This window comes from Solea solea, chromosome 7 (genome assembly GCF_958295425.1).
Source record: "Solea solea chromosome 7, fSolSol10.1, whole genome shotgun sequence".
Lineage (NCBI taxonomy): Eukaryota > Metazoa > Chordata > Actinopteri > Pleuronectiformes > Soleidae > Solea > Solea solea.
In genome coordinates, this window is record NC_081140.1 from 24,969,986 (window position 1) to 24,994,123 (window position 24,138).

General features: G+C 40.3%; 1 protein-coding gene across 1 annotated transcript in view; it reads left to right on the top strand.

Annotated features, from left to right (window-relative positions):
• Positions 1 to 23,863, top strand: part of fndc3a (fibronectin type III domain containing 3A) — a 45,924-nt gene extending 22,061 nt beyond the window's left edge. The window contains exons 8-26 of the mRNA XM_058633833.1: positions 1,061 to 1,227; positions 1,327 to 1,386; positions 1,486 to 1,624; positions 3,686 to 3,739; positions 3,834 to 3,958; positions 4,132 to 4,306; positions 5,841 to 5,927; positions 9,563 to 9,701; positions 10,781 to 10,849; positions 10,938 to 11,056; positions 11,832 to 11,937; positions 12,111 to 12,286; positions 12,444 to 12,557; positions 13,075 to 13,224; positions 14,735 to 15,114; positions 16,721 to 16,933; positions 18,714 to 18,880; positions 19,837 to 19,961; positions 22,057 to 23,863. Coding sequence (XP_058489816.1) covers positions 1,061 to 1,227; positions 1,327 to 1,386; positions 1,486 to 1,624; positions 3,686 to 3,739; positions 3,834 to 3,958; positions 4,132 to 4,306; positions 5,841 to 5,927; positions 9,563 to 9,701; positions 10,781 to 10,849; positions 10,938 to 11,056; positions 11,832 to 11,937; positions 12,111 to 12,286; positions 12,444 to 12,557; positions 13,075 to 13,224; positions 14,735 to 15,114; positions 16,721 to 16,933; positions 18,714 to 18,880; positions 19,837 to 19,961; positions 22,057 to 22,383 — 2,892 coding nt within the window. The 3' untranslated portion in view covers positions 22,384 to 23,863. The remainder of the gene's footprint in view (positions 1 to 1,060; positions 1,228 to 1,326; positions 1,387 to 1,485; positions 1,625 to 3,685; positions 3,740 to 3,833; positions 3,959 to 4,131; positions 4,307 to 5,840; positions 5,928 to 9,562; positions 9,702 to 10,780; positions 10,850 to 10,937; positions 11,057 to 11,831; positions 11,938 to 12,110; positions 12,287 to 12,443; positions 12,558 to 13,074; positions 13,225 to 14,734; positions 15,115 to 16,720; positions 16,934 to 18,713; positions 18,881 to 19,836; positions 19,962 to 22,056) is intronic.
• The last annotated feature ends 275 nt before the right edge of the window (positions 23,864 to 24,138 follow it).

Here is a 24,138-nt window from a genome sequence, read left to right on the forward strand (position 1 = left end):
GAGCTGTGGGAAGTAAATTTGAAAGACTCACTTTACGAGAGCAGCACCATTTCCCTCTTTAAACCTCCTCAAAACGGAATGTTAACGTTGCTCAGCTTATCGCTGCCAAGCGACAAAACTCCACAGTGGAATCAGCTTGAATATTTTTTACGCTCCTCTGTTTTTACTCCTCCAAGCTATTTGATTCATGCAAGTTTTAAAAATTCTGAATTTAGAAATGGGGGTTATTTTACCAAACAGAGCCCTCTGTGTAAAATTCTTCTTCTGGTATTAATATCAGTCCTGAAGGAGCTGTTTACATGTGGACAGCACATTGTTCACATTACTGGGGGGAGACTACTTTATGACATTGAGGGGGAGCCTCAATGAGTCTGGGAGTCTGGAACATCGTCCGTTTTTGTGTCACAGGTTACAGACTTTTTTCCTGAAATAAATAACCTAATAAGACGTAAAAATATACAAGTTTATTCGCTCATTACATGCCAATTTCCAAACATTTGTCAATGTCTCCACTATTAAACCTAGTGCTATTCCTGCTGTTTTATTGCTTTATGTTACGTTCCCTCTTGAACTTACCTTCATTAAGTCGGCGTGGTCATGCATTCTGTTTCTTTCTTGTAATTTAAATACACAAGCGCGTCATGTCCGTCTGTGTGTTTTCACCAGTAATGGTGTTTTATATTTAATTTTTTTGTATTTTTAGTAATTTTGTGACTCAAAGAAACACAAATTCTTATGTACTTCTGCTTTACTGTACCTTACTAAATGGCAAATGCATTCTATTCTATTCTATTCTACTCACGCTGCTGTAACACGAAATAAGATTTTAACCACTACAAAAAGAAATCATGCGGCTGTCACTGTTAATATTGTGGCAGGGGCTACGAGTCGATTAACACACACAACAGTATTGTCAGATTTTGAGGGAAGAAACTGTGATTTTTGCGGTATTTTCTGACGAAATGTTCAGGACGGATCAGGTCCGTTCAGAACTGTACTGTCCTCATGTGATCAAATCTCTCAGTATTAGATGTAGTAGTGACTAAAAATGTTTTCTTAGGTGTCGGACATCCAAGCTAGAGGAGTGGTGGTGAGCTGGAGCGCCCCCTCCAGGCCAGAGAGCGATGGCACCAACGTGGAGGACGACTCCAGTCCCCTGGAGGCCTTCAGCTACGAGGTCTCCGTCTCATTTAGCGGCAAAGATGGAAAGTACAAGACCATGTTTTGGTGAGAACGTGCAGCAGTTGTTTTTTGTTTTTATTGTGATTTTACATTCATAGCTATTTCAAACGCTAAATGATGATGTTATTTTCTTCTTTGATGCAGTGGAGAAGAACTAAGTGCTACTTTAGAAGACCTTCGACCAGCAACAGACTATCACGTCAGGTTGGCGAAGCCCTCCAGCTGCTTTTGTGTTATTCACAGTGTTAAAGTGCAGAGGAACGTTCACTAACCACTTTATTCTCTCCTCCTCCTCCTCTTCAGAGTCCAGGCCATGTGTAACTGTTTACAGGGAAGCCCGTCAGAGGCCGTGAGCTTCACCACTTCAAGCTGTGAGCCCGATCGCCCCAATGCTCCCAAGAAGGCCAGCGGGACCAAGAACGCGCTCGTCCTCCAGTGGAAGGTAAGAACCGTTGATTCATCGATGCCGTTTTGGGCCACTAACAATTATCTTTATCGATCGAGCCCTCATTAATTGCCGTCTCAAGGGCTTGTTTGGTGTGTGAAATGTCAGAGAGTGGTGGAAAATGTCCATGTCTGTGTCCCCAAACCTCAAAAATGAGAATGTGCTAAATAGTTTTGTTTCCTGAAAACAGGAAATATCACAAAATAGCTGGTGATTTATTCAGTTGTCAATAACTCATGATTGTCATTGTTATTATTATTATTGTTAGAGCCCAACATCTGTTTGACATGGAAGCAACAATTTTCTAAAGAATGTGACATGAATTAAAGGTTGCGACTAACAATTATTTTCATAAAGGATTAATCTGCCGTTTATTTTCTCAATTCATTGATAGATGTTTTGTCCATAAATGTCAGGAAATGTTTACCAAACCTTGAAATTATGATGTTCTCAAATGTGTTGTTTTGTTGTTATATGGAGCAATGAAACCAGAAAATACTCACGTTTAAGAATTATCTGTCAGTTATTAATATAGTGGTGATTCATTTAGTAATCGATTCACGATCGATGAATCATCAAAGCGATGAAGTTGACCAACTTTTTAGACCTTATTTTCATAGTAATAATGTAGTGGTTTTAGGTTTTATCATTGATTTTGTGACCGTTGCACGTTAAATCCAGGTTTGTATACATGGTGTTGTTTCAGAAATGCCCCCTCGGGTAGCCTCAAAGTAGAAGCGATTGGTTGTGGAACGTGGCAGAGAGAAGAGAGGACCAAAAGTAATTCAGACACCGTCTCGCTTTCATCAACAACTGTTGCTTAGATCTCGTTCAGTGTGGTAGTTAATCTTCTGTGGCTTCATTAAAGTTGCCAAATTGCGAGCAGTAAAAGATAGTGGTTGCATAGATCACCTCCCAGGTGTGAGCGGGAAAGGCTGTGCGAGGCTTTAAAGAGGCGATTTGGAGAACAGCATACCTGCTCGGTAAACACTGCGGTAATGAAACCTTTTTATGCTGCTGGAGATTGCTTCTGTGGAATCAGTGCCAGTTAGACGGACATGGCGGCCGGCTCACGACGCGTCCACACTATATACTCTGCTTGTGACATTTTCTCTCTTGTCTGCATACAATTTAAATTCAAATCAAACAACTATAAATTGATCTATTTGATGTATTTAATACATGTGTTTAGTGGAGTTTGACCTCAAAACTGTGAGCTTCTAGTCCCGATGACCTCTCAGAGCTGCTTTACACTACAGTTTTTGCCATTCACCCATTCACTCACACTTTCACACATCTATGTGCAGCACATTTTCTATCACTCATTCATACCCATTCATACCCCAACAGGGCAAACAATCAGTTTTCCTGTGTAAAAACAGCCCTAAAAAAGGAAATCTAACAGAGCATTTAGGCCAAAGAACATTTCTAAACAGATTTGAATCAGTTTGTTCAGTTCTGCAAACTTGGACCAATTAAAATGGACATTTAACCAATATGCAAGTTCACTCAGTGTAAACTCTGGCTGTTTTGCTTAACTCGAAAATCAATTTAAAAGATAAAAAAAAAAAGGTAAAAGCGAACTGCTTTACTTACTATCTGTCTTTATCAAACGCCTCTGTAGAAGTGGTTTATTTTGGTGTTTTGGTGGTGTGGCTGCTCTCCTCGCTGTTTTACTCTCAGCATATTTTTTTAGGACGCTTTCTCATTAGGTGGTTGAAAAGGTTTGTCGCGTTGTTGTGCAAAACTTTGCAAATAACTGTTGTTTGTGCCTTGTGCCGTGGACGAAAAAGCCAAACGAGGTAAAATTCTTTTTAGGGACCAACTCCTCTGTTTTGTTTTCAAAACTTCCCGCTACACTCTCAGTGAAACAGGGTGGAGAATGAGTGATCCACGGCACCACCCGTAGTTCGTCATGATTGGTTGATTTCCTGAATGTGTTATCTTATTAGATTGGTAATATTCGGCCACAGTCGACCATTAAAAACATCCAGAAAAATCAAACCTCTCGTGTTCTTATCTGATTGTAATAATAACTATATCACCGTTTCTGTACAGGCTCCATGCGACAATGGTTCCAAAATCCAAAACTACATTCTTCAGTGGGATGAGGTAACTTTTATTTTGTATTTATTGATGATGAAAGAACTGATAAACCACACTCAGTGGGCCTGAGACGTGTTGTTTGTTTGTTTGTTGTCTGAAGGGGAAGGGCACTGGAACATATGAGCAGTGCTACTATGGACCTCAGAAACAGTACAGAGTGACCAAGCTTTCACCGGCGTCAAGATACTCCTTCCGCCTTTCAGCCAAAAATGACATGGGCGCCAGGTAAGGCGCTGCCCACGCCGCATTATTTTCCTCCCTGTTGTCCATGTTTATGTTACCTTTTCCTCCATTCGCTGTCTCCCATCTGTGTGTCTCTCTCTCACTCTGTCTCTCTCCCATTCTCTCCATCCTCTGTCTCCCCCCTCTCTCTCTCTCTCTCTCTCTGCCCTCCCCAGCGAGTTCAGTGAAGTGGTGGACCTGTTCACCTCATGCAGTGTGCCATTGCCACCCTTCCCTCCAGAGCTGGAGAAGGCGGGCGTGACCTGGCTGTGTCTGAAATGGCAGAGACCCACCAGCTCTCCAAAGGAGGACGACATCTACTACATTTTGGAGATGGAGGAGGAAGGCTCGGTATGTAAGAAATCAAGGAAGAAATGAGTAAAGGAACAGAACGGGGGATAAAATGACCTAATTGAAATGCACAAATGACTCAAATATTATGCATATTGTTTCCACTCACTGAGAAGTGCTTTTTGTAGTCGGGAGGGCAATTACTTTTTAAAAGGCCAGGACTCACCGAGTGCATCTCTCTCGACTGTTTGACAGCATTAAATATGTACAACGTTAACAAAGTACTTTTCATATTTATAACCGATGAATAATAGACGTCAATTTTTGTTTTGTTGACGTGTCCTTGCGTTGCTTCTCAAAGGTCCACTGAGTAACGTTAAAGAGGTTTTATCGACGGGATGTGTTTGTGTAACTGTATAATTGCTTCAATCGATCAGTCTTTGTATATAATGCTTCACATGCTTCACATACTTTCACTTTCACATACTTTCCAGGTATCTGGAACTGAAAAATATGGTATTTCAATTGCTATTGTGAACATTTCACAAACCCATCATGCGGGCCAGATTGGACCCTCTTGTGGACCCACGGGCCATACATTTGACACCCCTGTTTTAGACTATTTATGAACGTATGAAGCTGTTAACAACACATTTGTGCCGAGTCATTACAATAGCCCAAAGGTGATTTTTTTCTGATTTGTAGTATTTACATGTTTACAGTCTGTATATAGTGCAGCTTGTGATTTTTGGATTATATATCGTTTTTTTTTTACCTTTTTTATCTGTCCGATATCCATCCAGTGATTTTGACCGGTATCAGACTGATACTGATTCCCATCCCTACAGCAGACGTGAAGTCACAGATAGATAAATATATATGATAAAAAATAAAAGTAATTAATCAACATATGGGTAAATACAAAAGAGAATCTTGTAATAAAATCCTATAAAGAAATTAGCAGAAAATAATAAGCAGAATTTAAAAAAATATATTTTTGACATGAATTTCCAATGCGATATCAGAGGAAATGGTCATTTTTACCTCATTATTCTCATTTTCATTTGGAAAAAACATATTTAAAATGATTCCTGTAAGATATTTGTGCAGATCTGTGAGAAATAACGATGTTCTCCTCAGTCTTTAGAATATGATGTGTATAGATCAAGACACTAATCAATGTAAAATGATATTTTCACACTCATTTTGGCTTTCACAAATATTGAAAATTGTAGTTGGCTGTATTGTGATTTTGACAAAATTCTGATGAATTGTTAAGCCCTGGTCTGGAATAAAAGCACGTACAACTTGCGTTATTGTGTCAGGATGTCGCTAATTCTTACAGACTGGTCCTTTAATGTATCCAGGTCCATGTCAACCAAGCCGAAAGGAAAAACTGTCGACATTTTAACAGCAGCTCACCGGAGACAGAGGGGCCTTCCAGGGAAAACACACACTCCCCTGTCGCCTGTAGCTGTTTATCTCATGTCGACCACTTTGTTTTCTTTGTTTTCTGTGCTCCAGTGGTTGTCTTGTCCGTCGTCGCTCACCTGGTGATTCTCTGTCTCCCTCTGTCATTTGTCTCTTGTCGCAGGGATACGGCTTTCAGCCCAGCTACGACGGCGACGAGCTCTCCTGCACCATCAGGAATCTCCACAGGAGTACCAAGTATAAATTTCGGGTAAGAAGTCGGCGATCCACACGTTTGATTTAAGCCGCAGTAAAGTGTGTGTGTTTAGAGGGGATGGGTGAGTGCAGAGGTGACGAGGTAAAGGCATGGAGAGTGCCGAGGCCCACAGTGGCCCGGTGACTCATCTATTTACAGGATTCTGCGAGCAGGGAGGTGGTAAACTGACAGGAAGCTCGAAAACAAAACACCACAATTTGCTGGAGACATTTTAGTTTGTTTTGGTCTTTTTTTAATAAAAAATTCAGTTTTTTTTTTTTCTGTATGATTTTAATTTGTCTTCAAATCAGTCGTTGACTGTGCTCCAGGCGATTTAAAAAATCGTGCATTCGTGTCAGAATTTGACTTTCCGAGAAAAGTGGAGTAGAATACAACGATGATGGATACGCTCACATTTTTTAAAACCCTTGTAGATTTTATGGAGAGCGAAAACCAAAGCAACACTTAGAAATGTGATTCTACACTGGATTAGTGGATCACTTCCCTTTGAGGCCTTTCAAGCTAAATACACACTCAGTCATAAACTCCCAGGCACTTCAGATAAATGTATCTTGAGGTTTTTCTGCTCTGCCTGCGGCTGCCAGCCCCGGAGGGCATTCAGTCTGAGTCTCAGGCAACTTGTTCAAACAAGGGCTTGGGTCTGTAATGTAATTATGTAAAAAAACAGGACTGCATTTTCAAGGATATTGCTGCTAATATGTCCACCTTTTTCCTGTTTTAACGAAGTCTTGCTGGCTTCTTCAGCCCCTGTGCTAAATATGTATTTTTTTTTTACACTGGATGACATGTTTGTCTTTTCTTGGCCACCGTAATTCTCCAAAAACTCTCCGGTGTGTATTTTTGCACAAAATATTGTGCAATCTGTGCTGCTGTGGAGCAGATGGAAACTAAAACAAAAGAAAACTATGATTTACCTGATTATATTCATTAACGCTTTAACGCCTAAGCCTTAAAATGTCCGTCTGGACTTTTTTTTGGCTTATTTTATCCATAAAAGTGCCAGACAATGTCCTGTGAGTTAAGTGCTTTTGTCAATTTTTTCAGAATATCTTTCAGTATCTGGCAGTTATTTACTTACTTAGTAATTTACTGCATGTTAAAATGGTGTATTAACAATTTAAATCAAGAAAAACTAAACGTTTTATTCAGAAAAAACAGTCGTTTTACATGAACACTAGATTTTGTGTGTTAAATTTGAAATTTGAACAGTATAAAACATTTAAAATTTCAATTGTGTTTATATATAATTTTTTTTGGAAATACTGTATATAAGTGCACTGCAGTGCAGACATAGAATATATATTATAGAGACGGACAATTAGTGTTGTTTTGGTTAATTTTATACTGTTATCGTCAAATAGTTGTATTTTATCAGATGGAGGGGAAAAAAGAAATCTGCCAAATATATGGACTAAAAATCTGAGTCAACCTCTAAAAACTACATTGATCAGTTACGACATTAAACTCTGGAAGCTTAAGGACAGACAGTGCAGACGGTATCAGCCAATATTTGCTTTAACATGTATTATCTGCTCTCAGCAAACACAATTTTTGTTTATTTTGCACAATGAGGAAAATGTTATCTATTATTATATCTGCTGCGACATACATAGGACAAATATTCTGTTTGTCTCACTATAGAATAGAATAAATGACCTCTGTGGTTGGAAAACTGTATACATATTGATATCAGTTATCGGCCAAGCACTCCCCATACGTCTGCCTATCTGATAATGGCAATGGTCATGCTATGCGATATGTTGACAGAAATGGAGTTCATTTTTTTGGCACAGATTGTTCATGGTCAGTTTTGAAATGCGTCCAGCGCTCGAGAACACTGACTCCCATGAATACACACGGAGGAATTAGTGAGCGGGAAAATCCACTTCATTCTTTAACACAATATACAGTTTATTTATTGTGTTACCAAAACAAACCACCATATGCCCATGTGAAAGGTCCATTTGTCACCCTGAAGACTCGCTCGCTCGCTCCCTCCCTCCCTCCCTCCCTCCCTCCCTCCCTCCCTGCCTCATGTTCAATTATCCAGCTGTGCAGTGTTGGCAGAGGCTGGGTGCTGTGCATACGTGTGTGTGTGTGTGTGTGTTGGTACAGTAAGTAGATGAGCTGTACTCAGCAGGCCAAAAAACAAAAACTGCACATGTGCCACAATTCAGGTCTTATGCACACCAGACGCGGCGCGAATATATGGGACGAAAGTGCGGATAATTCGGATGCGAATTACGATGCAGCCTACAGATTATTCTTGTTTATTAAAAAGAACGTGAAACAAACATAAAATCACTCAGGAAAATCGCTGCTGATGTGAATTCCGCGTTGACTGGTCACATGTGTGAGAGAGATTTAAAACGTGCGAATAAGTTGCGTGGAAAAAAACGTGTCCGGTGTGCAAAGGTCTTAGAATTCTTATGGAACCGTTTGTGATGTAATGACAGTAGAATAAGGGGTCGTTCACCTCTCTCTGTAAATGCAAGGAATGTCTGACTTTTAATCTCACAACTGTCCCAACAGGTCACTTGGCAGAGAGGCCAGAGATATTCCATTTATTCTGTGGAGGTTTAGTGAATATATAAGTTTATGTGGTTTATTCTCCTGCACTGTCAAAGTTAGAATCATTCAATCATGTTAACTGTTTATGTGACCAAATTGTTTTTCCACATCATTGTTTTATCGCGACTTGGATGACAAAATGCAACAGATTATGTCGTTAAAACGGCAGCTTCTGCTCCCTTTTACGACACAAAAATACACAAAGAACAGGCACATATGAAACAGGTTCTGCTCACTAGTGAAATGCCATTTGCGTGCACACATTTCCTATTTTAAATGTGGTAGCATGATCAAACAAGAGCAACGCATCGACTTTGCATAGTGTACTTTAACACTCGGCCAAAGAAGTAAGTCAAACTGGCTTTTCTCTTTATTTTTCCCATCCATCCATCGTGTACCGCGTTATCCTCCACATGAGGGTCGCAGGGTTACTGGAACCAGTCCCAGCTGACACAGGGTGAAAGGTGGGGTACGTGCTGGACGGGTCGCCAGTCCATCACAGAGCAAACACATAGAGACGAACAACCATTCACTCTCACATTCACACCTGCTGGTCTACCTGGTCTGTGTCGACTTGGGGAAAAAACCTCCTGTTATCCAGACAAAAGCACTGAATCAGTTGCTGAAGTATATGATATATGATAGACACCACGTCTGTGACCGAAATGCTGGTGCTGGCGATCGGTTTTCTTTTTGTTTTTCGTTTTGATTTTATTCTTGGTCGAATGTGTAAATTAGTTCAGTGAGACTGCACCCACCTCACAGTTACTGCAGCAGCTCCCAGATTTTGGTTGCTAAGTAACGGGAGAGGCAACAGGAGCACAACCCCCGTGCACCTCGGTTAAATACTTCTTTTTTTTTTTCTTTTTTTTTGGATGGTACATGTGGAGGAGCTGACTCTTTTTTGATAACGCAGTGTTTGTATGAACTCACTCGGATCCCTTCATTATCCTCCTCTGAGTGCAGTCGGAGCTCGTTATCAAGAAGCATAATGACCTTTATCTGCTTAGCCCCTCGCCGACTGACAGGTGTAATACGACTTCTCGCTGCTTCTGCAGGTGGCGGCGTACAACTCGGAGGGGAAGAGTAACCCGAGTCAGGTGGTCGAGTTCATCACGAACCCGGACAGACCCAGCTGCCCCTGCAGGCCTGTCATCCGAGGACGAGTCTTGCCCAACAGCTTCAAAATGGCCTGGGGTGAGTGGTTTTCTCATATTTTTCCTCTTTTTTTAAATAAAACCACTCAAGTCACACATGCAGTTGACAACCTGGCAGCGAAAGGTTTACAGTTTCTCTTTTCTCCACGGCCCCGGTCCTGATCAAAGGTGAATCTGTTAAGAGACGGATGACTTGCCGAGTAGATTCTACGATAGATGACTGACAGCTCTCTCTGTCATCACTCACTGCTGGACAGAACAGAAAAGAACATGTCTTCAAATCATAACAAATAATGTCAGCTCTTTTTGTTCTGGACAATTAATAGGTTAAAAAAAAAGCCACATCATTGGCAAATCTTGCTTCGTCTACATCTAATATTTTCTCCTTTTTGTATAATTTTAGGATTTTGGTGAATTACTGGAGGAAGTCATTTCACTATTTTACATACATTTTATTATAGTTTAATGGTTTTTGCTCAAGTGTAAATTGCCTTTTAAACATTACAATACTGAAAAATAGAATCACAGTTCTTTACAATTTACCCATATATAAGTATTAACATATTATACCTTTATATAACACACGCCGAGTAAGAAAAAACACTTGCTTTCCATTGTTTGTTTTGAATTTTTATATTCCTTCTCTTAAATTACAAAAAGTTTCCTGATTGTAGAACATTTATTATATTTTGCTAGGTGGCATTAACATAATTAATCCCTCTATATTACACATGTCGACTGTAAAACTAAACTCTTTTTATACATAATGTCTCTTTATTAGATATAATGACAGTCTTACATTTCCCTGTTTAGACTATTTATCTTCTCACTCCACAGCTGGAAATACAAATGTTTTTTGTCGTCGTTCGTGCACACAATTTGTTGTGAAATGTTACTTAAATTCTCTAAAATCATATATAAAATCCCTCCCAGTTGTAGAACATTTATAGTCTGTTTTTGTATAAAAATATTGAATAAATCAACTCTCAAGTGAATTCCCAGATGTAAAATAGTAAAAACTGTGCTTACTAATATTGTGACGCTACCTAGAAGAATTGGATTTTAACAGTTTTATAATGACATTTTTTGTCTCTTTTTTTTTTTTTTTTTACATTTTAGAGCCCCCAAAAGATAGCGGTGGAGCAGAAGTCACAAAGTACGTCGTGGAACTGTCGGAGGGTTTAAGTGGTGAGTTGAAAATGGACGTGACAGACGAAGCTATAACATTAAAATAATAAAAATTAATGAGGATTCATTTGAAATGTACCTGTCGTAGGTTTGTCCTGGGAGCTGGTTTACTCGGGTCCGGCCATGGAGCACGTGTGTGAGGGTTTGAAACCTGGCTGCTCGTACCAGACGAGAGTGTACTGCATGAGCGAGGGGGGGCAGAGCCCGGTGAGTCACACTCCGCATCCGCACACACACACACACACACACACACACACACAAGCTTTGTGGTTTGGCAAAGAAAATAAGAGGGTCAGTTATGATTTAGTAGAAATAGATCACAGAATCTCTTTTAATCCGTCCATACATACAGAGTATATAATTGTATTGTTGATCGTATAAGTTGCATCAATAATTCCAGACATGCTCTCTATTTATAGTGAGGTTTTAATAGGATATTTTCATTCGCCCAGTCAGTCTCCTGTGTTGTGGGATTAGACCGCGCTTCCTGGTGTGCGAGTACAAGGCGAAGCCCGCTAATCGATTAACCCTCCCTGCATGTGTCGGAGGATGTTTTCCTTAATTAGTCCGGTTCACAGACACTTTTCATTAATTTCTTCATCAGCTGTTAGCGCATGCATTTATTCATGATCGGGCTTGTAAAAGAAACATGACTCACGGTCGGCGGAGAGAGCTCCTGCCTTTTTGGTGCAGCACAATGTGACATAACACTCACATGTTATCACAAGACTGATTTTTTTTTTCCTTCTTCCTCTCACCAGAAAATCTGTCTTCTAACTTTATCCACGTTTTTGTTTTTTGTTTTTTTCCTGAAGTAAACACAGAATGTGTTTATGTATGCTGGTCTCTCTCTCTCTGTCATACCCTGCATGATTCTGATAAGCTGGGGGAAAATGATGTTGTGTGTTTGTAATGAGTTTGTGGCGAAGTTTGTAGGTTTCTCCCGCTCTTAATTAGTGTTTTGTTGTCTTCCCTTTGCAAGCTGTCGGAGACCCTGCAGGTCCAGACTCCCGCGGTGCCCCCCGGGCCCTGCCAGCCCCCACGGCTGGTGGGCAAGCCCAAAGCCAGGGAGGTGCAACTGCGCTGGGGTGAGTCATTCCTCTCCAACTCCAATCTGTGTGGGATGTGTTCTAGCTTCTGTTGATGCATTTATTTATCTAGCACAGCACTTCAAAAGCAGTGAGCTGTGATGTTGATGATGATGCAGCTTGTATATTTTGTCTGGTTTTATTGTTCAACGCCGCTTTCGCACATTTCCCAGGTCCCCCTCTGGTAGACGGAGGCAGTCCGGTTTCCTGCTACAGTGTCGAAGTGAGTGGGCCGCAGTCTGAGGAGAGCAGGGAGGTTTACCAGGGTCCAGAGCTTGACTGCTCTGTGGGAGCTTTAATGCCTGGCAAAACCTACAGCTTCCGGCTCAAGGCGGCGAACAAGGCTGGGGTGAGAGAGGCTGTCAAAACTGATCAATCCAATCCAGGAGAAGCGGTTGTTTGTATTTCCTGTTGGATGCGTTCAACTCGCTCTCGATAAATGTGATTTGAAACTTCTAATATTAGATTTCTCTGTATGTGTGTTTTTTTCTGTTTTGTGCGGATAGTTCGGGCCTCTGTCAGAGCGCTGTGAAGTCACGACCGGCCCCGGGGCCCCTGAGCAGTGTCGGGCTCCGTCCACCACATGTAAATCTCCCAGCTGTGTTGTTGTGACCTGGGAGGTAAGACCACAACTCCATATCCAGCACCTTTACATCCCCAGAGATGCACACAAATATGAGTCATGACATACTTTTTATATAGTGCCATGGTTCTCAAGCTGTGGTACGTGTACCACCAGTGGTACTCGAGCTTCCTCTGGTGGTACCTGGAGGAAAATCAGAAATACTGTTCTACTGTTGTATATACTAGGGTATGTGATGAGAGATTTGACCAGAGTGTGTAGAAAATAATAATACATTAAATAATAATGATTAGTAAAATGAATTTTTTAGAGGTTTTTGCTACTACAAAGTACAAAAAACACATTAATCCAACAGAGGGGCAAGTTTGAAGAGGTACTTTAATTTGGGAGATTATTCCAGAGTTCAGGGCAGCACCAGAGGAAACTCTCGCACCTTTGGGAAATTTACATCACATGCTTCATTTTTGGAATAACACTGATAACTGACAGACACTATATTATAATAAAAAGACAGCACAGTCTGATGGATATTCTCACTGGTGTTTGTCCTCTAGGCTCCTGCCTGTAATGGCGCTTCAGTGACAGAGTATCGTTTCGAGTGGGGAGCTGCTGAAGGAAGCATGCAGGTGTGTTACAGTGGACCAGGACTCGGCCATGAAATGAAGGGGCTGCTGCCCGCAACCAACTACTTCTGCCGGGTACAGGTGAGCACCAACCATTTTTTGATTTAGTTTAAAGAAGCAGAGGCTTTAATGTTCCTGTCTGTTTAGTTTCAGTGTGGATATTATGTGGAAACTTCAGGGCATGAGATGGTTAGTTATTTTGGATTTGCTGTACTGTGTAGAAAAAGATTTCCACACACTTTTTTTTTCATTTTCATGACCAAGATTTGGTTATATATCTCCGTCCTTCCCCGTGCAATAATGATAATTGATCATACCAAATATTGCACTTATCACGTTGGGCAAATATGGGATATTTTAATGAACAAATGTAGGCACTCTGAAGTAAACAGTCCCTGCCTGTTTGACTCGCCGGCCGTCGCTACTTCATGTCTCCTCTGCTCAAATAAATGAAGGAAACTTGGGTCGGAGTTACCTGACCATGGAAGAGGGAGTTTACAGCGGCATAATGGTGGAGAAAGCTACGTTAAGAGATGCTCCATCCACATTCAATACATAGACTTTATATTCACAGACGTTTGGTTTTCTTCACTTAGACAGATTTCATGGGCATTGTATCGTGACATTGTGAGTGTTGTGGACTATATATCGCATATCTTATCATGAGGGACCCCCTACAATACATGCGTTCGCTATATATCCTGTTTTTCTTTGTTGCTTTATCCCCATTATTCACCAGTCACTCCATCACAATGAATAGACTCGGAGGCGGAGACGACGTCTCCATTGTGTCGTTGCACTAAATGAATTTCCAGACCGTCACAGATGAATCCAGCACTTGTGTATAGTACAAGACACATTAGAGGTCCTACATTAAAACATTGGCTTCGTCCTTTGGGTCTGGTTTAGTCTGAAATTTCAGGCCATACTGTTCTGTCTCTCTGTGTCTCTCTCGCGGCCTCTTATGCTGTCCAGCAGGGAATGAAGGAAAGAACACTGGCTTCATATTTAACGCTGTACAGACTATTCTCACCTCTCAACTGTGGTCAGGTCATAAAATCCAAGCTTCCACTTTAATAGTACAACATAACATAACCCAACGTAGCTTTGTTTCACTAATAAACACTCACCCAGCCACTTTATTAGGTACACAGGAGACGTATATTAAAGCTTCCCGATGTGGCATGTGCTTTAAGGTTTGCCAGACTGTGTGTTCAGAGACGAGACAAGTAGATTCACAGTTTCTGAAATACTCAGACCAATCTGTCTGTAGCAACAACCGTTTCACATTCAAAGCCACTGTAATCACTTTTCTTCATCATTCACCAATGCCTAAATGCTTTAAGTGAGATATTTGCATTAATAAGCAGTTGAACAGGTGTGCCTAATAAAGTGGCTGGCAAGTGTTTATGATTTACTGTGTCGGATGAGACTGGATAAAAAAACTGAAACTCTCATCAGCTGTGTTTACATTGGAACTCCACCTTGTGGTCAAGTATGGATGTTACACATGTCACACCTTCACATGACAAGTGGGAGTTGGACGTTGACTCGACTGTCTGGCTCTCGTGTGTGTTGCTGTTGCGTGCAGGCTGTGAACGTGGCCGGCGTGGGGCCCTTCAGCGAGGCCGTCCTGTGTCAGACGCCCTGCTCTGTGCCGGCGGCCGTCAGCAACATCTACGCCCTGAGGGAGTCCGAGCTGCAGAGGTACGGCGCTCTGGCAGACGCCGACGAGGAGGAGGAGGACGAGGAGGAGGAGGAGGAGGAAGAAGACGAGGAGGAAAGCGACACCCGGCCGTCGCCGCCGCTCTACTCGCCGTCCACGTGTCTTGGTATTCGCTGGGACCCTCCGTGCGACCACGGTTCTGAGATCACGTCCTACCTGCTCGACCTCGGAGAGCGACAGCCCGTCGTCATCGGCCCCGTCAGCAAACACATCATCCAGAATCTGCAGCCTGACACCAGCTACAGGTCAGTGCTTCATCATCATCATCATCATCATCATCACATGGTGACAAAGCATTAAAATATGAAGTTACCACATAAAATGACACATTTGGGATGACAGGAAGGTCTTTGAAACTGTCATTTAATGTGATACACTCGTCTTTTATGCTTCTTTATTCATTTATTCACTATAAAATACATTTTTTAATTTATGTATTCTGGTAAAAAGGATATCATCTATTTTAATGGAAAGTGATAAGTGCTATTAAGATATGATTAGATGACATTAGATTAGATTAGACTTTATTAATCCCACACTGGGAAACATCCACTTGCCACAGCAGCAAATGGGTCAGATGAATAAGTGACAAATACAATGGAAAAGAAAAGCAATAAAATAAAAAGAAAGAAAATGAAATATAAGATAAAAAAAAATCTAATTGAGATATTATGTAGAATAAACACCTTTCACTATGAAAACAAACATGAAAGAGTTCACTGACACAGGATTATTGCAAAGATTAATACTAATAAATCAAGGTGTGTCCATTTCTCAGCCCCACTGGGGGGGTTTTACTGCACGGCTCTTCCTCTGCTTCTCAGCAAAAATCCAGCTAGAGTCCTCACAGAAAACGGCACAATCAATATTTTATTAATGCGCAAGAAACTCTTAAAACTTGACATTTGTCACTAAAACTGTGAACCTCAACGCTCCTACTGCACAACGAGAGAGTGAAAGAGTGACAACAAATGCAAAAATATGTCTTAAAAACACAAACTGAGTCAAAATCTGGTATTTTTGGTTGCAACAGTCACCAAAACAAACTGTAAAATCCTGGCGTGTGTGTGTGTGTGTGTGTGTGTGTGTGTGTGTGTGTGTGTGTGTGTGTGTGTGTGTGTGTGTGTGTGTGTGTGTGTGTGTGTGTGTGTGTGTGTGTAAAAATCTTTGTGGGGACATTTCCTCTGGGCTCCACAGCTTTAAAGGGCTTTTTTAGGGCTAAGACCTGGTTTTAGGGTAAGGGTTAGGCACATTGTTGTGATGGTTAAGGTTAGGGGTTAGGGATTGCATTATGTTAATTAGTGAGTGTCCTCACTAAGATATAAAAACCAGTTTGGTTGTGTGGAAAAAGAGCTGAGTGAATCAAAGTGGCTCTACTTGATGGAGCGTGAAACTAAATATTTAACAATTAGAAAAAGAAATCATGTGTTTATGAGTGTTAATAAGAAATGAGACATTGGGTGCTGGTTGCACATTCCACGTCACTGTCTATTATTTTCTCCATTCATTCATTACTTGTTGATTGGTGTTTCCCAAACCTGAAAATGATGATGTCTTGTTTCTTCCACAAGCCAAAATCATCCAGTTTTAATGATTTATTTCTTATATGGAGCAAAGAAACCAGGAAATATTCACATATAAGAAGCTGAATAAATCAGAGAACTTGTCTGTGAGAGTGAAGGTGCTTCCTCATCCTCCTCACAAGCTTCAGAATTTGTTGTGAGCAGAACTAGAAAAGTATTTGTCTTAAATTTGTGTGTGTATATTTCTAGTCAATGCAACTTTCGTGCTGTGGTCAGCTCAGTCCTCGCCGCATCATCCGACACTCACACTTCTCTTCGTCCTCCACAGGATCCGAATCCAAGCCCTGAACAGTCTGGGCGCCGGCCCTTTCAGTCACACCTTTAAGCTGAAGACAAAGCCCCTGCCCCCGCAGCCTCCTCGCCTGGAGTGCACCGCCTTCAGCCACCAGACTCTCAGGCTCAAATGGGGCGACGGCCCAGCCAAAGCTGCCACCTCGGACGTCCTCCAGTATCACCTGCAGATGGAGGACAAGAGCGGCAGGTCAGTGTCTCATCCGTCAGACCGGGGGGGGAAGTGACCTGACAAGCCCATAAACCCATAAACCTCATATAAGTGAATCAGGGGCCCCCCGTTCTCACCAGGCATTAACATGTGTCTTCAGTGATCTGATCATTCTTAGTCCCTCGCTCTACATCCAAACAAACACATTATTTCACTTTGCACAGATGAAGCGTGGTGTTGTTTTTGAACACAGGAAGCAGCAAAACAATTGCCATCTATAGTCAGTCAGAAAATATGAGAAGAGGAAGAGGAGGAAGGACACAAACTGGGTCTATTTCTTCGTTTATTCCAGGGAAAATTCCGTTGTGTAACTGCCCTCCTCCACACCTGAACTATTTTTTTCCTTATATTGGCAATTTAAGGATTTTTGTCACAATGGAGGAGGAAGAGATTCAGATTTTACTTCTACTGAAAGGACAAAGACAGAGTGAGAAACCAGGACCAAAGCAAGACCAGAGAGAAGGTTCTTTGTTGTTGAAGTAGTTGAAGATGAACCATCTTTATGGAGATGCATGATAAATCAGCACTGCGACCATGACACGCAGTACGACAGGTGCACAGCGTGACAGGAGAGTTTGTATAGTATAAAGCTTAAGCTTTTTTTTAAATATAAACACGTCTGTTGAGTTCCCACATTGGTGATTCAGTGTGTCAGTCATAGCTGTGGTTAGATCTCACGGAGCCCGGCGACACTTCCTCGCTGCACACACAGCTTACAAAGATAAGATAAAGATAATCCTTCATTCGTCCCTCATGAGGACATTTGCAGTGTTACGGCAGGTAGAATCACAAATAGGTAGAACGTAGAAATAAGGTAAGGAAATAAAGATTATTAAATACTATGAATATGTGCAAGAAACTAAAACAATATGAAAACAAGATCAATGACAACAACAGCTTCGCTATTATAAAAACAACGAAAAAAACCAGGGCGTTCTACTGCTTACCTGCTTGTTTCTTTTCTCCGTCCTCCCCTGCTCTGCTGCTGTATACTCACAAACGCTCCCTCAGTCAGGTCTGATAGTTTTGCCTGACAGAGCTTGTTTTCTATGGTGGCCTGGAAGGGCAAACCATTATTACAAAACACTTTTACAAATCCCGAAACAACAATGAACATAAGGCACAGGACTTTTTTTTTTTTTACAGTAAGGTAACATAATATTTAACATAGTATTTAGTATAAATTAAATGTTTATTTTATTTAATAGAATTATCTAATACAATGAACAGTGTGGCAAAGGTTTGATATAAGAAGTAGTAAAAAGCCAAAAGCTCTTATTTTGAAAGGAAGTGGTGCTATACATGTATAAGATTGGTTTATTGACTATTGTGTAAGAAAAAAAATCCACATCAAGTTTCACATCTTTTTAAACCGTAGGTTTTTCAGATGAATGAAGCAACACCTAAATTATCTGTTCATGAAGAATAAACAGACAGAATGATAACATTAACAACAAAAACGTTGCAAACTGCAGCTTTAAATCACCTTAGATGTTTTAAAAAAACAATATTTACATCTTAAAGAACAAAGTACATGATTTTGTGTGTGTGTGTGTGTGTGTGTGTGTGTGGAGCTGCCTCTGAACATGTCGTGGTCTCATCACTTAAAGATCCATGTTAATGCCAGAGTGAAGGTTGGACACAAAGGAGGAGAAAAGTGATGATGTGCTGTAAATCTACTTCTCTGGTTTGATGTTTGTTATCTTTACCCTTTTGGCTCATTAAATTCTCTCTTTCTCTCCTTGTGTGTCTCTGTCAGATTTATCTCCTTGTATAAAGGACCATGCCACACACACAAAGTCCAGAGGCTTAATGAGTCTACCTCGTACATGTTCCGCATCCAGGCCTTTAATGAGGCGGGCGAAGGGCCCTTCTCCAATGTTTACACGTTCACCACCCCACGCTCTCCTCCAGCCCCCGTCAAAGGTACAGTCCTCTTTCTTTCTTTCTTTCTTTCTTTCTTTCTTTCTTTCTTTCTTTCTGTATTTCTGTATTTCTTCATTCTTTTTCATTTTGTCTTTCTTCCTTTCTTTTTCCTCTTTTTTTGTTAGTTCATCAGTTTTTTGTCCTTTCTTTCCTCCGTTTGTTTAGTCTTCAGTTTTCGTTTAATTCTTAATTTGTTCATTCTTTTCATTTGTCTGCTGTTTCTTTTTTCCGTTCTTTCTTGTTTTTTCCTTTGTTATTCGCCATTACGTTCTTTCACCCATTTATTTATGTTTTCTTGATGTCATCCATCCGTTCAGTCTTTCTTTTTTCTTTTCAGTCAGTATTTTCTACCACTTGTTCTTTCCTTTCTCATCCATCGTTCTGTTCATATGTTGTTTTCAATTATCCTCTATATCTCTCTCTCTCTTTCACTCACTCTCTCTCATTATCTTACCAATTAATCGCTGCTTTGTAACACACACACACACACATACATGTAGATACCCATCATGCTCAGCTCTTTAACCTCGGCTGACGTGTGTCTGATGGAGTCGCCGGCGGCACAGATTGTCGGTGGCCGTCATCGTGAGTCTGGTTTGATCTGCGGCAGCTTCTGTGAATAAGCCTGTTTTTTTAAAGCTCACTGTATCGTGTGTTTGTCTCCACACACACACACACACACACACACAAGTGAAGTGGACTCTCAACTGTAAACTGTTTGATATTCACAACAACCATCTCAGCGTTGTGTGTAATAAAGGATTCACCTCCTGCTCCCGTGTTTGCAGGGACACTTTACTCGAGCTCAGCCACGTGTTTTTATTGTTTTATTTCAGCTAAAGAAGAAAATGATGCTGGCATGTCGTTGTCTCTTATTTTTAAGTTTGTATGAAATAATCATCAAAAATGGCAGGTTATTTAAAATATGACCTCCTCTTTTTCTCGCCCACCTTCAGCCCCTAAAGTGGAACGTCTGGATGACAACTCTTGTGAAGTCACATGGGAGACCCTGCCGCCCATGAAGGGAGACCCCGTCACCTACACGTTGCAGTGCATGATGGGAAACTCAGAGTTTAAACAGGTACTGGTTTTTCCTCAGAGACGGGTCTCAACAGAGACGAGGTCACACTGTGGCTTTATTTTTTATTTATTTGACCTTTATTTAACCAGGTAAGTCAACTAAGAACCAATTCCCTTTTACAATGATGACGTTGCAAAGAGGCAGCATAAGAAACCGGGCAGACGAACAACAAAAAAGGGGGACACGTCAACAACAAAGCAGTATTAAAACATTTATAAGACGAGCATTATATAAATAATGATGAAGATGTGTAAATAAAATTCACTTAAGTTATATTTTTGCTTTCCAAGAATATTAAATACATTTATTAATAAATCATAATTCACATTTGTGGCTGGGGTGTATAAAATTTGACAAAGAAAACATTAAAAACCGAAATATCTTGGTTTGTTGCCAGGGTTTGGGAAACATTGATCAACATTTTATGGACCAAACAAGTACTTGATTCATCAATTATGAAAAGGTGCGTTAGTTGCAGCTCTGTGTATAAACTATTTTGCCTTCAAATAGTATCACAACTCACAAGATGTTCAGTTTGTCCTTTGTGGGCAACTGTATAAACATTGTATGATTTAAACCTAAAAGGCTCATTCTAGGGTAATGAAAAACAACAATTCATAGAAGCAGATGGTTGTAGAAGTGTAACTAAGTATAATTATTTTATCCTCAGTTTCTGCCAAATGAAAATAATTCCGCCTAAACTTCACACAATGGACCTTTGATTTAAAAAAGACACACTTTTCATAGTCATCGCAAAGGCTCCGCCCCCAAAGCATGTGTGTAATTTCACATCACTGAGGAAACTCAACATGTGAACTCATTAAAAACGGCTCCTGCACTTTGGAACGATCCATTGGTCAAGGTCTGATGACGTCACGTCGTTGAAATTCAGACACAAACACTCACTGAGTGAAGCTTTTTTTTCTCTCTCTCTCTTTCCTCCCCCTGTTTTTCGTGTCCTTCACTCGTTACCTGCGTCTGACCTTCCATTTATCACAGTGGCCTTTTTGATGCAGATGGATCCGGAGCCATAATGTTTTCAGTGTCGCAGGTTGCAGTGTCCGCATTCGTCACAGGTGGCGTTAAATGGCCCATTATGCAAAGGTCATAGATCCTGGAAGCTTTTTTTCTGCGTGACAAGTCTCTGCCGGTACATTCATCTGTGTGTGTGTGCGCGTGTGCACGTGTCCAGGTATTACTAATGTTGTGGGGACCTAAACCTGTTTACACAGTCACATTATGGGGACTAGTCTTCCTTGTGGGGACAAAAAGCAAGTGTTTGTATGTTGATATGTTTTAAGGTTAGGTTATGGTTAGGGTTAGGATTAGGCCAGTAGTAATTGTGGTTATGGTTAGAGTAAATCTCCAGGAAATGAATGTAAGTCAATGCAATGTCTCCTCAAGTCATGAATGTCGAACTGTGTGTGTGTGTGTGTGTGTGTGTGTGTGTGTGTGTGTGTGTGTGTGTGTGTGTGTGTGTGTGAGATGGTAACATAGAGTGATGACAACTGCAGCCTCATGCTAATCTCACCACATCACATATGGCGATTGAATCAAGGAGTTAAATTGTAATCTTTATATATATATATATATATATATATATATATATATATGTATGTGTGTGTGTGTGTGTATATATATATATATATATATATATATACATATACACATACATATATATACATGTATATGTATATGTATATATATATATATATACACATACATATATATATACATGTATATGTATATATATATATATGTATACATACTTATAAAAGAAAGCAAATCTTGTGTCTGTGATCTTTTACTCCAGCTGCTGTCAGAGCTGCAACTAACAGTTATTGTCATTAATCTTAATCTTATATTCTAGATTAATCGATTACTCGTTTGGTCCATAAAATGCCATAAAATGTTGACCACAAAACCAAAATGATTCCGTTTTAATGATTTTCTAACCGCTGACACTCACCAGTAGAGGTCACTATTTCTTACAGACTTTTTAAATGCAGTGTTTCTTCAGTGATGTTTTTCAAAATTGTTGCTGAAACGATGAAAAGTCATGCTTTGCCCTCTCTTTCTCTTCCTGTCGTCTCAGGCATACAAAGGCTCTGCCACTTCCTTCCACGTGCAGAACATGCAGCCCAACAGTGACTACCGCTTCCGTGTGTGTGCGATCAGGCAGTGTCAGGACGCCCCCGAGCTGAGCGGCCCCTACAGCCCCACAGTGACGCTGTCGCCGCAGCGGAGCGACACGGCGACAGGCGGCGGCAGCTCGACCGGCTCGGGCTCCAGAGCCGGCGCCGATTCAGGCCGGTCCAGACGCAGCCTGACGGACGAGCAGTGCGCTTTCCTCATCCTCATGGTGTTCGCCGTCATCGCCATTCTCATCGCGTTTGTTATCCAGTACTTTGTCATTAAATGAGTTTAGTTTTTTTTTTTTTTTTTTCTGTTGCGTCACCCAGCTGCAGGGTTATAGCTTTATTCTCCTCCTCCTACAACCGTCTCTGTTGTTGTTTTGTAAGCTTTTTCATTTTATACCGATATGTTTTTCCGTCGTCAACACAGTAATCGCATTACTTAGTCGGGAGAGGAACGAGCCGGCGATAAATCGACTCTCCTGCCTTTTGTCGTCACGTGTTCGGTTTGGATTTGCGTTATGATCGGCTTCCTGCGCGTTAGGAACTCGGGGTAAAGAGCAGGGATTCTGTTCATTTTGGAGGGAAAGCTTCAACTCATGTACTCACTGATTACCACATACACGTGTGTATATATATATATATATAGATATACTTACACACACGTGTATGTATATGTAGTTATTATTTATATTTCTAGTTATGTGTCCAGGTTTTTGGTAGGTGTGTGTTCCTTAAATAGTCTGTAGGTTTTGATTCTGGGACCTGGTGGGCCAGTGTTTGCACAGTGAGGTGTGTGTGTGTGCGTGTATGCGTGCGTGTGTGTGTGTGTCGTACGTAGTTTGTGCCACCGAGGTACACGGCTGGGAGGGGCTTAACGGCCACATGAAGGGACCCCCGGCTGGAGTTAATGGGGTCTTTAGTGAGAGGTAGAAACGGAAAGAAATAATAATAAATATAAAAAAATAGACACATTCTTATATTTATATGTATATATTTATATATATATATATCTATATATATATATGGATATATATATAGAATATTAAAAAAAATATATCTCGCTCACGTTGTAGAATGTTCATTTAGCACTTTCCATCCTTTTTTTTGTTTTTTTTATGTTGAGAGTGTTTAAGGATGCAAAGATGACTGGAGAAAATGTTAGTATATTTTTGTACAGTGACGACGACGACGCAAAGGACTTGTAAGTTTGAGGAGACAAAAAAATCTTTATATATGTATGTATATATAAATATATATATATAAATATATATACATATATATGCTCAGTATAAAGTTAGAAAAACAAACAACCAACCAAACTAACGGTGAATTCTAATTATTTTTTACTATCATATAGTTATTATTACTGTAGCTTGTTTTTACAATCATGCAGCTGCTTTACTCCGAGATGATGTTGTTCAGCACCGAAAATGTAAGCCTAACTCTTTTATTTCAGTTCTGTTGTTTGTTTATTTTTCTCCCTCCCCCGTTCGTTCAGTAATTTCTCCTTCTTTTTTTTTTGCACCTTAGTGAAAGAAAAACCTCGACTGACGGCGGCGTCTCGGTCTTGTGATGATGCATTTTTATAGAAACACACGTTGAAATTGTGCGAGCCCTACTTGTGTTTTTTGGGTGTTTTAAAAGTTGTCGTACGTTACATACACATGATTATTATTACGTCACTGAAACAGCTGATCTGTCTCAGCAAAAAAATATAAATATATACATATATATATACACACATGTATATATATATATATATATATATATACACACATGTGTATGTATATATATATATATATATATACATATATATATATATATATATATATATTTAAAGGTAAAACAAGAAAGTATGTAACAGTTGTTTCAGAGGCCTTAATTGGAGAGTAAAGTTAAAAAAAAAAAGAATTTTCTTAATTTCTCTTTAAGTTTTGATGTTTTTTCTGTTAGTGTTAGAAAACACTAAACTGTTTTATTTCCTTTTTATTATTATTTTTGTTGTTGCGACCTTTATTTTGATGTTGGTAAACGTACGT